The sequence below is a fragment of the Telopea speciosissima genome, chromosome 5 (assembly GCF_018873765.1).
Source record: "Telopea speciosissima isolate NSW1024214 ecotype Mountain lineage chromosome 5, Tspe_v1, whole genome shotgun sequence".
In the NCBI taxonomy this organism is placed as follows: domain Eukaryota; kingdom Viridiplantae; phylum Streptophyta; class Magnoliopsida; order Proteales; family Proteaceae; genus Telopea; species Telopea speciosissima.
In genome coordinates, this window is record NC_057920.1 from 20,446,211 (window position 1) to 20,462,079 (window position 15,869).

Below are 15,869 nucleotides of genomic sequence, written 5' to 3' on the forward strand. Positions count from 1 at the left end.
TTTTTGGTATTTTTTAAGACCTTGGACTTAACTGATCATATCTTTTTCTCTTGAACTCTAATCGGCCTGATTCTTTCATCGACGTAAAGATGACTCGAAGGGTTACAATTTTCATGATATCACCTTCAACTCAAGGTTAATGCACGAATACAAAAAATAGAAGCACGTATTTCAAATAAAAATTCCTCAATTTATATGAGAATAGTGCCATTTTTTTGGTTTCTTTTTTTTGAAATATAAACGTTTAACACCCATACCGTCAATTTTCTGTTTTTTACAGTTCTATATTTTTTTTAACCATTTTATCTGATCGTCCATTTGCAATTTTTTACCGTTTAAAACCCGTACCGTAAGAGTCTATTTTTTTGTCGTTCCTGTTTTTGCTAACTATGGGCCCTACCCCAGTTTGCTTTTGTTTTTTGGTTCGAGTAGACCATTCCAAATGGATAACTATTTATGACTACGGATTTTATATGAAACTTGTAATTTCATGTTCTAAAATTTTTTGTAGCAAAAAATTTCAAGTAAAAAGGTAAATTTTTACACCAAAACAAACGGATCTGTAAGGAAAATGTTCTCTGTATTGGGAGCGTAGGATGCGCCTAGACACATGTAAGGTGAATATCATGTCTAGGGTATTAGTGACTCACACAAACCCAAAAGGACCTAAACTAATCTTATTGGTATAATCCTACTTAGACTCTTTTGGGAAAATGGTCTCAGGTAAGAAATTTTTTTGAATTGAGGTTTTTGACTAGAAAAATGATTAAAATAAGATTTTTCAAAAATCAGACTGAAATTTCCTTTGCACAAACCAAATTTGGGTTGGTTGCCTGCCGATAAATAATGATGTTTGCAGCCCGAGAGGGACTTGGGCTACCGGCGTGGTGCCGATCTGATCGGTACTTACTAGTCGATGGAACCCGAGAAGGCTTTGGTCCATGCCGGCATATTTGTTGGTCCAACCGGTCTGTAATGGCGAATGGAACCATAGTTAGTAAGTTTGGGTACGACAATAATACAAGAACGTATATGTACAATAATTAATTGGTCCACACAACAATAGTTCGTTTTTCAAAATCCGGCACAATAAAACGCGTACAACAGTGATATGGTACATGTTTAATATGTATTTTATTACGGTTGCTATGAAATAGTACGGGAGCAAAAATACGGGTATCCAAATAAAAAAAATCTCAAAAGTTTCCTTAAAAACTGTGATAATTTATTCTATTGATATCTATTCATTAAGAATAACACCCAACTGGCCACCAATACTATTAAACAATTACACCACCCAACCATTTATAATAAATAAACTATGAAAACATTAACATAGAATTTTATTATCCTAATAAAATACAGAAACATAACCAATTTGGATATAGATTTAGGAGGATCGAGGGATTATTTTACTTAAAAACTTTGTTATCATTGGTCCCTAGACCCTAACTGTAAAGTCCTTTTCTTGAGATCCATAGGACTATAGATTTAATTTGTGGAGCCAGGGGAGGGCCACCATGACTTTGACCCCATATGGACCATTACATTCCAAGACATTGTTTTATCAAATATAAATTAAAAAATGAACTCACATCTTTAGGGACTCTGTCTATTTTTAACTGTTTCTTACACAAAAAAAAGACTATTTGTAACTATTCAAAAATATATAAAGAGAATCCAGAGATTTATTTAGAACAATTACGTGCAAAACACAAAAAACTCTCTGAGAAAGTTGAGCAGTGGAAGCAATTGAAGACAAATTGGAGAAAGTTGAGTAGCGGAAGCGGTTGAAGACAAATGGGGTCTGTGCAAATTCTAGACTAATCAAGTCACAAGCAACGAAGCAAAAAAAAAAAAAAAAAGGAAGAAGTAAGGAATTACCCTGCACCATGAATAAAAAACAATTAACATAAATTAAAAAAAAAAAACCTAGTTTGTGAAGAATTGCAGATGTATATAAATCTGATCTAGAGAGAGAGAGAGAGAGATTAGAGATACCAGGAATAGATGGATATGAACTAGAACCAGAGTGCATGAGAGTAGATGGTACACACACAAAGAGAGAGAGAGAGAGAGATTAAAGATACCAGGAATAGATGGATATGAACTAGAACCAGAGTGCATGAGAGTAGATGGTTTGCTAGAAGCCTAGAATGAGAGTCTTCTTTTTTTTGTGTGCAATAGAACGAGAGTCTTCGGGTGTTGGGGGGTTTTCTCACTGGTTTTGAAGTTTTTAGGTTTTAAGTTTTAGGTTTTTATTTTGTTTAATTAAATTAAAACACATAAATATGTATTAATACGACAATTAATACGACTGTTCTTAAGAGTCACGTACAAAATTAAGCTACCTCATAGAATACGGTAGAGTCGGGTTATTGAAGTATACGGTTGGATATGGCAATTAATACGCAAACTTACTATGGATGGGACCAAGGCCATCCAAGCTCAGGCTTTGGTCTATTATCGGCCGGCAGGTGACGAGTCGGTACCGACTACTGAGTAATGGCTAGAAATATGATCGTTGCAAACTACTACTGGGTACTGATCTGACTTGTACATGAATCGACAAGGCAATTCTTTACTGTTATACCTAGTATTTTTTTTATTAGAATAAAACCTTAATTAGAAGAAGTGATTACATAACTATAAGAACCATGGATTCCAAAAAAATCCAAATCCCCTGACAAGGGGTGGTTCTTTCCTCGCGCAAACCGAATCTCTCCAGTAAACCCTAAAGCAAGGACCCTGATCCCTCCTAAGAGGGCAAACGGGTAATATTGAAGCCGCCACCTAGATAAGGGTCTAGGACCCGCAAATTTCTCCCATTAATGGGGAGAGACTAATGACTCAATGGATAGGCTACGATCTGTCCAGATCACTAGGTAAGTGTCAAGTTACAAACTAGGCAGGTGTTAGGCACCCAGTCTGCCCGGCCGGAACCGATCGTCCTTCTCTAGACCATTGCTATACCTAACCTTGCTTGCAAACCCTAAAGCTAATTATTCTAGATCTAAGTCATCCTAAAACTGAGCACCTAAGACTAGGTATCTATGTACAAAATGTGCAATCTAAACCATATGTCTAAATTACCCTAAGCTAAGGTATAGAACATAGGTCATAAATCTAGTGGAGCATAGAATATAGAGCATGAAACATGGAGCACGGGACATTGATCATTTTACAATAACAAACTAGCTGGCACACATCAAATGAATATGAAATCCATGGGCTAGATGATGGGTTAGCCCAAATCCCGTCCTAAAGACCACACATCTACATTCCTCAGGATCCCAACATGTAATGCGCATTCTAACTTAGGCCACTAGATGGGCATTTTCACTCCTTTGCACACATTCTAATTCTACCCAAAATCAATTTTAGAAATTCATTTGGAAACCCGCAGCCTCGATTTGAAATTGAATGAATTGGGGAAGTGTAATTTTTGGATCCTAAATTGTAAACTAAAATGCACTCATAGGCCCAAAACAATGGGTCCAAACTCTCCACTCAATCCAATCTTGGTTGATGGGTCAATGCCCAAACTGAAATCAAAATCAAGTGGGCCCAAATCCATATGGGCCATCCACCAAATAAAATCAATGTCCAACAATCGATACCGGAATAAAACCAAATGAGCAAAGGAAGCTCAAACCCCACCTACGGCCCAAACACCTAAACAGCTGAAACCCATCTAAATATTCTCCAATCCACGGATCCGAGTCTTGCAATGACCCCAAACTCAGCTCAACAGGAAATCCAAATAAACATTGGATGGACAAAAATTTGAGCCATTGCGGCCCTTGAACCTATGGTTTGAATCGGATCAAATCCATATTCAAATCTTTGGTCATCACCATTTTATTAAAACAAGGACATGGTAATCACAGCAGCAAATTCAAATCAAACATGGTGACACACATCACAGTCACATAGAAAGAGAGAACCAGAAATAAAAGGTTATAGTCATGGCTGAAACTGAAGGTGTGGCAAGAGCTTAACATGAGTGGGAGTTTAGCATACCAGCAAGAACAAGATAACAAGAATTAAAAAAAAAAAAAAAAAAGGCAACATTAAAACAGTAATAAGCTGAAATGGAATACACATAAATTGAAATGCACTAAACAGAGACCAAATCGTGCATAGCAACAAAGGGGGAGGGACATGATAGCAATGGCAGCAGAGAGCACATAAATAAACAAAGTAAAAATATAAAAAAGAGGTTGAGGCAATTACCTGAATGAATCTTGAAGTTGCCAATGAAGCTCGGCCAAGGCAGGTTGATGGAAGTAAAATGAAGAAATTATTACAAGCCAGGAACTAAAATAGGGGAGGGATTGAATTACAAACCATTACAGAAAAAAAAAAAGAAAACAAATAAGAAGCAAAATGAATGAAATAAATACAGCTCTAATCATGCAGTGCCATCGATGGGAAGCAGGCTCTGAGTAGAATCCCAGCTGATTCTGGCTTTTCTCTCTCTGGTTGAGCTTAAGGTAGGCTCCATGTCGAATCAGTCCAACGAAAAACAGAGATTGAATAACAAAGTCTTGGGGGATTGGGAGACCAAAGAGAAAATGGAAAAGGGCTGGGTTTCGGATCAGATATTGGTCTATTGGAAATGGAAGGAGAAGATGGGTTTTGGGTTATATGGACAGAATGGAAGAGGGTGAATGGGTTCGGTTCAGGTATAGATCCATTAGAAATAGAAGGAGAAGATGGGTTAAGGGCTATAGCTCCGTTGAAGGAAATTTTAAAAAAATGAAGAAAAAGAAGACAAAGAAAAGGAACTCGATGCAGGTCTCCTTGGCTCAGGGAAGCTTCCTGCAGCTATCTTCTCAAACTATCTCCCTCTCTTTTTTCCTCACTCTGGTTTTCCCTTTTTTCTGCCTCATTCACTCTCCTCTCTCTTTTCTCTCCATTTTTGTTTTTTGTATTTTTCACTCTCTCTGGTTTTTTTTTTTTTCCAGAATGACGATGGCCACCCCCTTTTTCCCACTCTCCCTCTTTTTTTCCTCTCTTTTCTCTCACCCCCCTTTTTTAATGCTCTCTGCCTTATCTCTTTTTTCCTCTTTTCTTTTGTTTTCTCTCCTTTCCTTTTGAATTCTCTCTCCTCGTTTGGGAATGACGGTTACCCTTTTTAAAAATTCTCTTCTTTTTCTATTTTAAAGCCCTTTCTTAGTTTAGGGTTTAGGTATTTCTTTTCTTTTTCATTTTACCCCTTTCCTCTTTTAGGTTTAGGTATTTCTTTTCTTTTCCACTTTACCCCTTCCCTCTTTTAGGTTTAGGTATTTCGATTTTTAAAACTTTCTTTCCCACTTTACCCCTTTCCTCTTTTAGGTTTAGAAAATTCTTTTCTTCTTTTTTTATTTTATTTTTTACCCTCTCCCTTTAATAGGTTAAAGTTTTATTATTTTTTTCTTTTTTACCTTTTTCTTTTTTTTTTTTATTCTCTTTGGATGCCATGTGGTACCCCCTTATGGATTTGGCACCAATGGGCTTGTCCATGGGCCAAGTCCACACAGTCCTTTATTTTTGGTGTATTTGAGACAAAAGTCGCTGATCCTTTGTGTATCGTCATCGTCAGGGGGGTGACAAAAATCAGGTGTCTACAATAACGAGGGTGCTATACCGAATGGATGTCATTTGACAGCAAAGAAGAAATAAAAAGAGGGGGGAGGGAGTCCCAAATTACAAATTGACCTAAATTACAACCGAAAGAAGCCAATCTATCTGCCACTGAATTTCCTTATCTTAGAACTGGGAAAAAGAAATCTGAGAAAAATGTGACCTAGTCTTTGAGTCAGATTTTAGGTTTCTTTTAGATCTTATTTAAGGACCACTTAGCAAACTATTTCATTAGAAATCTTGCACTTCAAATTGAATATCATTTGTTAGTTTTAGTTCTTTCAGTGTTAAGAACCATTTTAGAGCTTTCATCTTGTATATCCATCTTCTTAGAGGCTTTATGATTTTTATTTATATATTCAGCTTTTGGAATCATTGTTGTAATTGAGTAGAAATACCCAAATACTTTTCAAAGGGTGTTGTTATTGAAGATTGAGGAAAGTCTATGTTGGAAGGTTTGAATGTTGCCCTAAATACTTAGTTACTAGTGATCAGAAAAACTACCAAAGTTTGAGTGTGATACAAAACACTTAGATTTATTGTGATCCCGAGAAAAATAATTGTTAGAAAACTTGATCAATGTCATTGGTAAATTGATCATAAAATTGAAGTTCTAAGTGTGGGTTATCACTTGGTAGTGGATGTAGGCAATAGGCCGAACCACTCTAAATCTTGGTGTTTACATTGTCTCTTTCCCGTTTTCTTACTTCTGTTATCCGTAGACTTTTACAATATTGCATTCATCCTTTATTTTGGCTAGTTTAAGTTTCGAATTCTCATTCATACTTCCCCATACCCAATTCTCCCCCTCTTAGATTGTTTATGGTCCTAACAATTGGTATCAGAATGAAATTTTCTTCATTAAGGAAGTAGCACTCTGAAGAGCAAATGGAAACAATAACAAGTTTTGAGGTTGATGAATGTCTCTCCTACAATAATTTAAGAGAATGCGTGGACTCAAAACTGAGACCAAGGGGGCAGTTAGGGGGGAGGTGTGACCAAAGGAGGGGCAATAGCAACAAACATTCAAAATGAAGTGAGGAGGGCTCGAATCAAGACCAAGGCCTAGGGCTTATTACGAGGAGATAATTGCTAACCAACTTAGCAACTCGATTAGTTGTCCGTTCTTCTGCACATGTTGATATTCAACTAATTTAAAAAAGGAAAAGTGCTTTCGAAGTAGCTAATGTACCGTATATCTTTTTACATTGAGTTTTTTTTTTCTCTTCTTTCCTAACCATATAAATCCATGTGGATGATACCATTCTCCACACTATCACTGATGTGGCATAGAAAATTCCCCCCCCACATAAGCAACATAAGGAACCCTCCCCTCCTCCCTCATTGTAATATACAGTTATTGATCCTATGTGATGAAACTTGAGATGTGCATATGGGGCGGTTGAGGTGGGAGGTGTGACCAAAGGAGGGGGCAATAGCAACCAACATTCCAAATGCAGTGAGGAGAGCTTGAATCAAGACCAAGGCCTAAGGCTTGTTATGAGGAGATTGTTGCTAACTAACTTAGCAACTCGATCAGTTGTCTATTTTTTTTCACATGTTGACATTCAACTAATTTAAAAAAGGGAAAGTGCTTCTGATGTAGCTAATGTACTGTATGTCCTTTTACATCGAGTTTTTTTTTCTCTTCTTTCCTAATCGTGTAAACTCATGTGGATTATACCATTCTCCACACTACCACTGGTGTGGCGTAGAAAATTCCCCCCACATAAGGAACTGTCCCCTCCTCCCTCATTGTGATATACAGTTATTGATCCTATGTGATGAAACTTGAGATGTGCATATGAAACGGTTGGGGTAGGAGGTGTGACCAAAGGAGGGACAATAGCAACCAGCATTCCAAATACGGTGAGGAGGGCTCGAATCAAGACCAAGGCCTAGGACTTGTTACGAGGAGATAGTTGTTAACCAACTTAGCAACTCGATCAGTTGTTCGTTCTTCTACACAGTTGACATTCAACTAATTTAAAAAAGGAAAAGTGCTTCCGATGTAGTTAATGTATGTCCTTTTACATCAAGTTTTTTTTTCCTCTCTTCTTTCCTAACCGTGTAAACCCATGTGGATGATACCATTCTCCACACTACCACTGGTGTGGCGTAGAAAATTCCCCTGTCCCCATATAAACAATATAAGGAACCTCCCCTTCTCCCTCGTTGTGCTATACAGTTATTGATCCTATGTGATAAAACTTGAGATGTACATATAAACATCATAAATGGTATTTCTAAGGACATTTAATGGTGCTACAAGTAGTATAAAAGAATGTTCGTGGGCCATCCCAAGCCAAACCTAAGGCCCTATGATGTTGAAGTCTCAATGAGTAACCATTTAAAGTTCTTGATCCACTAGTAGTTCAAATGATCTTTAGATTGGTCTTATTGATGAAGCTTGATCGAATCCAATTGTGCTTCACCATCATCATGTCACAGATGAACTTATTGAAGTCTATAACACTTCAAGCGACAATGGGTGGATTTACACAAGGATCTTGAACTTGCCACTTGCTACCATGGGGTGGGCTTACATAAAAACTTGTGATAACCATTTAAGTTGCCATTTGTTGCCACAAATGGGAAGGCTAAGCTCATGATAAAGGCATAGCCATCCAAGGAAAACAAGCATACAAACCATTTTGTATACTGTGTAGCTTAAAGAGTAAGGTTAGATAAACTAAGTATAGTCGGCTTTTTCACATTAAGACACAAATAAAAATCACCAAAAAAATATATATGAATATACAATGTCTTAGCAAAGACCACTATTATGGATAGTTTTATAATGCCATATCTATTTTAGGTAATTTGATTAATCAGAATCGAGTTTTTATGTAAACAATTCCTTCACCGATAGCCATCATTGGCCTTGGATGAGTGTCAGGGAATAGTGAAGGGTATTTTGGACATCCAACAAATAAAGGAGAAAAATAGTGACCCTAGATAGTAAAAGAAAACTTCATCCTTTGGTTAAATCAAATATTGGATAAATAATATAGTAACTCGAAACCATTTTATGTAATCTGATAATTTTTTCAAAATTTTTGAGTTGTATATTTGTAGATTTGGCTCCCACAAAACATGTGGCTTTGGGTTCTCTTGCTAACACAAAAAGCTACTAAAACTCAAAACACCGTCCCAATTCCCGGCACATCATCTCTTCTCTGACTCATACATATTTTGGTCCAAGTATATACAATGCATAGACCTCTGCAATAGAAGTTCAAATTAAATATGTGTATCTATCATACCTAAATTTTTATTAATATATGTGTGATTGTATGTGCCTTAAGGTTGGACCTCTAAATTGTTTGCAACTAGGGATTGATCTAGGGAATCAATTTATATGATTGTCACGTTGTATATTTTCATGTGAATAAGATTTCGGAAATATATCACATGAGATTCTAGGAATATAAGTGTGAGTACTGATATTCTATATGTATCGAATCAGATCATTATGGGAGTCTTGCATGGTAGACAGTCAATTGTATGTTTGCATAAAGCTCTGATCATTAGTTCTATGGTCTCCAAATCTGAGTGGTCATCACTATTGCAAGTGGTTGTTGTATTTTTGGTATACCAAAGTTAATATCAATACTGACTAATTACCAGTAAGGGTGTCAATTCTGTACCAATACCAGATACCGAAATCGAAATCGAAACCGTACCATACCGAACATATTCAATACGGTACCGGTATGAAAAATGGTACCATACTCGGTATGGTACGGTATCAGTATGGAGGTTGATACTGTCGGTACATATCGATACTATATCGAATTACCGAATACCAATATTATACCGTATTATACTAATATATATATAATAAATAATATATATAAGTATATATGTATTGAATATATATAATAGTTTATATATATAAGAATATAATATACTAAATATAATATATTTCATACTATATATATATATATATATATATATATATATATATATATATATTAATTTATGTATATATAATATAAGAAACCATATAACAAATACCATATAATATAAATATCGAATAAAATCGTATACCGTACGGCATGATATCGGTATGCAAAAATGGTACCGTATGCGGTATGGTACGGCATCAGTATGAGGTGTTTGGCTTCATCGAATACCGGATACCGTACCGATTGACACCCTTAATTACCAACATGTTGGATTCACAATATTCATCTATGAATGAGAAATATTCTTAATAAAGAATCCACTTCTCCAATAGGAAGAATATCAAGTGAGAATCCATTGACTGTGATTGGATAAAATTCCGAGCTTGGTGGTATTTTATCAAAGTTTTACGTCCACTTCACGATTGAGATTCCCTAGTTATAAGTGTTCGACAGATAAAGGTTTTTGATAGTATTAATATTTCATGTCCATTAATTTGTAAGGTGATTTTGGTAAGTGGAGAGACTAATTAAGAGGTCAATTACTTAACCAATATGTGGGTTTTTATTCTACCGTTCACTTAGGGTTGAGTGATTTGTAAATAGCTTACCGATCCCTTAAATTGCAGTTTCTTTTGGTATTTAAGAGATAGACTATAACAACCCTAGATAGATCACCTTATATGATCCCAGCGTTTATTTTGTGCCTTGTGAGCCTACTTGGATTAGGGTTTCCCTCTCTTTACAATGAGACTAAGGGAGGAGAAAAATTACTCTTGTACATTTTGTGAATTGAGAGTTTTCCCTTCCTTTCCTACCCCTCTATTGGTGAAGAAGGGAGTTCCCATTGCTAAGTGGAGACACCTAATAAGTGTTGAGATTCTTTACAGGTGTTATGTTTGTGACACTACAGAGGTTATTCTAAACCCATGTTTGGTTTTTGGAGAATACTCTTAATGCATGCGAAGATACATTTTCAACGGCCAAATTTTGATTTGGCATTCCGCATTCTAATAATTTCCACATTTCACCATATGTTTCTCTCATCCTGTTATTAAGGGAAACTTTAGTGATGAATTTCTAAAAATTCAAGTCTAGAGGATGAGGGAGGGATCGAGGGACAATCTAATTGGCATTACTACATATGGCTGAGTTGGATAGCCAAACATACAATATCAATAGCTCATTGTTCAAGATTAGGGGTCTAAGTTTGGTTTGGAGCCCTGAGCCCACGCGAAGTCTATTTGACAATTTCAGGGTTTAAGTTGGGCCAACGTTAGGATTTCTAGATTTGGGATTGAGATGGGTCAGACCTAGGCTGAGACCTTGGGTTGAGCTTGGCCTAACCTGACCCTCTATATATATAAAAATGATAAAAATATGATTGAAGCTTCCGCCATGAACTCAACAGGATCATGCCTAGGCTAAGTTGTTCCATTTGCTACTTAGTTCTGTAATGTTTGAGTTTTTCATTTTGCCCCACTCAAATGTTTGCTTTGTTAAACAATTTTCACTCTTCCTTTCATCCTCTATGTAAATCTGTAGTTACTAATTACAAATTTATGTGCCTACTAATTTGGTAAGAGTAATTATCAATTATGGTGATGCAATAGAGAAAATCTTATTATTCACAATAAAAAATTACTATTATCAACCACCATTAAAATTTTTCCCTGACTTAGGAATTCCTTCAACCTAGACAGATGGTGTATCCCCCTTGTTCTTGTTTTTATTGGAATGTTGTAGAGGATGTCAGTCACATCTTCTTTCAATGTCCTTTCTCCTCACGGATTTGGGAAGGTATTCTAAACAAATGCAGGGTGATTAATTGTAGGATTGGAGATCTGGAGGGAGAGTGGAGATGGATAAGAAGGAAGTTTAAAGGAAAATCCATTATTGATTTAATTGAATACTTGCTCTTTGTTCTACCATATATGACATATGAATGGAACAAAACCTTAAGAACTAGGCTAGACGATAAAGAACCATCAACCAAATCTGGGATTCGATCTCCTTTGATGTTTAGGGCAAGGTGAAACCCACTCCATGACTCTTTTACTGATCACCCCCAAAATTGGATCATTGTATCTTATTGGGATCGCCTTATTTCTATTTACCAAAAAAAGAGAGAACCTTATTTCCCTATCCATAATATATTATGCTAAGAAGATGCATTGATGAATTTTTGTAAAGTATAGTATTATATAGCATAGCATAAAAGAGTTGTTTCTTTTTTTTTTTTTTTTTTTAAAGCTTTACAGTGTTTTCTTTCTATATCAATTATCCATACATCATTTTAAGTGTTCTTTTTTCCATTTGACAAATGCTTCTGTAGTTTTTGGTTATTTTGGTTTTGTGATCTTTAGACAATCCTTTCTTTACATATTATTTTGTTACTTGCAATTTGTAGTCCTTAGAGGATTTGATTATTCAAATTATTACCATTGCAGCCTAATCACCTATTAACAAATAACCAAGAATATTCCAATAAGTCATACCATCCAATCATAACTTACATTTTATAGAAATTTTTATCATAAATTCTTCCGAAAGGTTCCCTAAATGTTATTAACCTAATAAAATTCTTTTCTAAAGTATAAACCATCATACTAATTTGGAAAATTCAACATAATTTTACGGAAAAATATTACAATGTGGGATTTCATAATATATATATATATATTACAATGTGGGAGATATTCCCACACCAGTTGTTTGTTTTGTCATGTGGACAAATGATTTGGTCATTGTGCCATTTAATAGATGGAAAATTTCATTTCTATACCATGTTAAATTTTGGTGGGCCATTGCAATCTTATAACCCATATTTCTTCTCTTGCTTTTCAAGGGTCGGTATCTTCAAATACATTTAAGTTTATGAAAAAATTAAGGTGAATTATTATTGTCACAAAGGCCTATTATATTTTTACACATTACAAAGCATGTATTATACCATGTACACAGATGATGTGTCTATTCCGACCATTAGATGTAGAAAACATGATTTAAATTAGCCACATGTCACATTGTAGAATGTAGTTCAATCAAATACCCTGATTGTATTGGATGCATCCTATGTATATACATGTATAAGTACTAGTAATCTAAAGAATACTATGTACTATCCCAACTCTAAGTGAAAATAGATGGTTTAGATTAAAAAATCATAAAAAAATTGGTTCAAATTGGTCCTATAAATCAGAAGATGGCACATTCCTTTTTTACATAGATAATTACCCATTTTAAAAACATTATATTGATACATGAAAAAATCATTTTGAGGGCAGAGATTCTCCTCCTTAAATTGCAATTCCTTATTTCCTTATCCATAATATATTGCGCTGAAATGCACTAATGAATTTTTTTTTTTTTTTGGTAGAGTACTAATGAATTTATGTGAAGCATAGTATAACATAGCATAAAATAGTTGTTTCTTCTTTTAAAGGCAAAAGTTTTCATGCACCGCGGTTCATGTGCACGACCTATATTAAATACAGTCAGATTACCATAAACGCTAATACGTAATGACACAAAAACCCCTTCACCCCTTACTTGATGGAGTTGATGGAAGAATCTCCCGTGTACGAACACCTTCGCCCCCCCCCCCCCCTCCCCTTTAAAAAAAAACAAAACAAAACAAAAACTCTTTACAATGTTTTTCTTTGTATATCAATTATCCATACATCCTTTTAAATGTTCTTTCTTCCATTTGACAAAATACTTCTGTAGTTTTCGATTATTCTAGTTCTATACGACGATTCTTTTTTTATATATTATTTTTTTACTTGCAATACTTAATCCTCAGAGGATTTGATTACTCAAATTATTACCATTTCAGCCTAAACGCCAACTAATGAATAACCCATAATATTCCAATAAGGAATTCATATCATCCAATCATAACTCAAATTTTATAGAAATTTTATCATAAATTCTCTCCAAAGTTTCTCTAAATATTATTAACCTAATAAAATTCCTTTCTAAACTATCATATTAATTTGAAAATTTCCAACTTAATTTTATGGAAAAAATATTACAATATGGGAGATATTTTCACAACAACTGTTTGTTTGTTTTTTGGTAAACAGACAACTATGTTGTTTTGTTAAGTGGATAAATGATTTGGTCATTTTGCCTATTTAATTGATGGAAAATTTTATCAGGCAAGAGGTTGTGTGCACAGTTGTGCATGGTACACGACCATGCACACAATCGTTGGATGGAATTGAAGGGAAGTGCACCGTGGACCAATATCCCCATCCAACGGTTTTGGCAACGTGCACATTCGTGCATAATAAAAGGTGAATTATTATTGTCTTAAAGATCTATTATTTTTCTGACGTCAAGATATGTACTATGCCACATAGCTAGATGATGTGTCTATTTCGACCATTGAATAGAGAAAACATGGTTTAAATTAACCACGTGTCAAATTTTAGAGTCTAATTCAATCAAATATCTCATTTGTATTGACATGTATCTCGTGTATGTTCATGGATATGTACCAGTATTCTAACCAATATTGTGTCCTCTCCTAACTCTGAGTAAAACAAATAGATTACATTAAAAAATCGTAAAAATACCTATTTTAAGAACATTATATTGATACATAAAGAAATCATAAACGAGAGCAAAGATTCTCCTTCTCAGGTTAAAAATTCATAAAAATGTTTGTTTTTTCACCCTCTCGTAGGTTTTGTAAACTTTTTCTTTTCTAGGGTGGAGATTCTTCTCCTTAGATTTCCTTTAATAAAGCAGTGATTTCATTCTTGTTAAAAAAAAATCATATTGACCTAAAAATTAATCCATGACTAAATAAATAATCACATGGACAGTTGTCCGGTTCTTTATGCGCTCCAGTACTGGAGGTGCTGCTGTGCGCATTGTGTGACGCAACAACGGCCATGTGTGGATAGTGAGGCCCGTTGTGCACACATGTCCGCTGCTACGCCACACGATGGCACAGTAGCGGATAAAAATTCCAGTTGTCCACAGAGTTTGGACCCCACCAAATACTTCCATATTGGCTAAAATGATTGTTAGTGTTGGAATTGCTTCCCACATTATTGGTGTAGAAGAGTAGAATAGCAAACCCTTTTTCTATTTTTATTACCAATAAAGAAATGTCAAATTGTCGGTGGTAGGGGCAAAACCATAAAAGCCTTATCCACCCATGTTTAGTTACTGTTTCGTATCTTCATGGATTCGAGATCTTGGTTCTCTCATCTAGCCCGTAGACATTTATGACTTGACCCGGATTTTAACATGTAATGGGCCCATATTTTATGGATGATTCCTTTCCCATTAGGAGGATGCTTTTGGAACGGCCAGGATATAAGGTCATAGAGGGCCCACTTATGTACGGATGTGTGACCTACTGATCAGGTGAGATCCCAGCTGTTTGTGTAACATTTGTAACTATTCTCTCCCACTAAACCCGGTTTAAAAGCAGACGTGATCTCCGGTTCAAATTACATTACTGCTAGAATGGCATAGGTGTAATTATCTAGTAGATTAGGTGTATATAACTAGTGGAGTAGGTGTAATTTTGTGTTATTTTTGGGTGGAGCGTTCTTGGGAGCGCAGGCGTCACGTGTGCATGACAGCCAATGAGATGATGACATCTGGGTAGTGGAATTTTCACTTTTCATGGGATTGGGGTGGTCATTTCACTGCACTGTGGGCGTGGCCTGCGCCCCCACAGAGAACATTTTTCTTTTGTGTTACGCAACTTAAGCTAAAGACAAATATCAACACCTGATGAGTCTATGACCGAAGTCAGAGGTCACCGAACCGAAGCGTCTTTTTTTCAAGTTGCAACTGCCCCAAACGGGTCCCAACTCCCAACAGATAAAAAACAAGACTATAAATCCACGTGGTGTGATTTCATTTGGCATTCGAGTGTGACTCCCAATATATTGCTTGCCTTAGAGCTCTACCTCTCTGCTTTTCGTCGTTGATCGCTGAGTGGAAGATACGAACTGAACTTTCGAATTCGGATTTTGAAGGAACCTTTCTTACATCTCTGTGTCTCCATCATCTGATCAAATGCCACTTGTCTAACACTTCGTCACCATCAATCAGAAACCTCTCTCTCTCGTCTTCTTCTTTAAATAAAAACCGCAAATCCTTAATCAACCGTTTCACTTCGTTTATAGGCAGAGTTCCTTTTCAATATCCAGTACTGCCGTGTTCTTCAGATGTTTACTGTCTAGTTTCCGATCTTCGATCCTCTTCAATCTTCTTCTGGAAGTGTAAGATCTGCAGGCGTTACTCGTGCTCTTTCCGCCATGTTCGTCAAAAAGTTCGTGGAAAAGGCTTTCAAGGTAAGCA

At 35.7% G+C, this 15,869-nt stretch overlaps 1 protein-coding gene across 2 annotated transcripts in view; it reads left to right on the top strand.

Annotated features, from left to right (window-relative positions):
* The first annotated feature begins 15,728 nt into the window (after nt 1-15,728).
* LOC122662432 overlaps nt 15,729-15,869 on the top strand; it is a 40,994-nt gene continuing 40,853 nt past the window's right edge. The window contains exon 1 of one of the 2 annotated variants that reach the window (XM_043858065.1): nt 15,729-15,862. In XM_043858065.1, coding sequence (XP_043714000.1) covers nt 15,827-15,862 — 36 coding nt within the window. In that variant the 5' untranslated portion in view covers nt 15,729-15,826. The remainder of the gene's footprint in view (nt 15,863-15,869) is intronic. The other variant, XM_043858066.1, reaches the window with a different exon arrangement.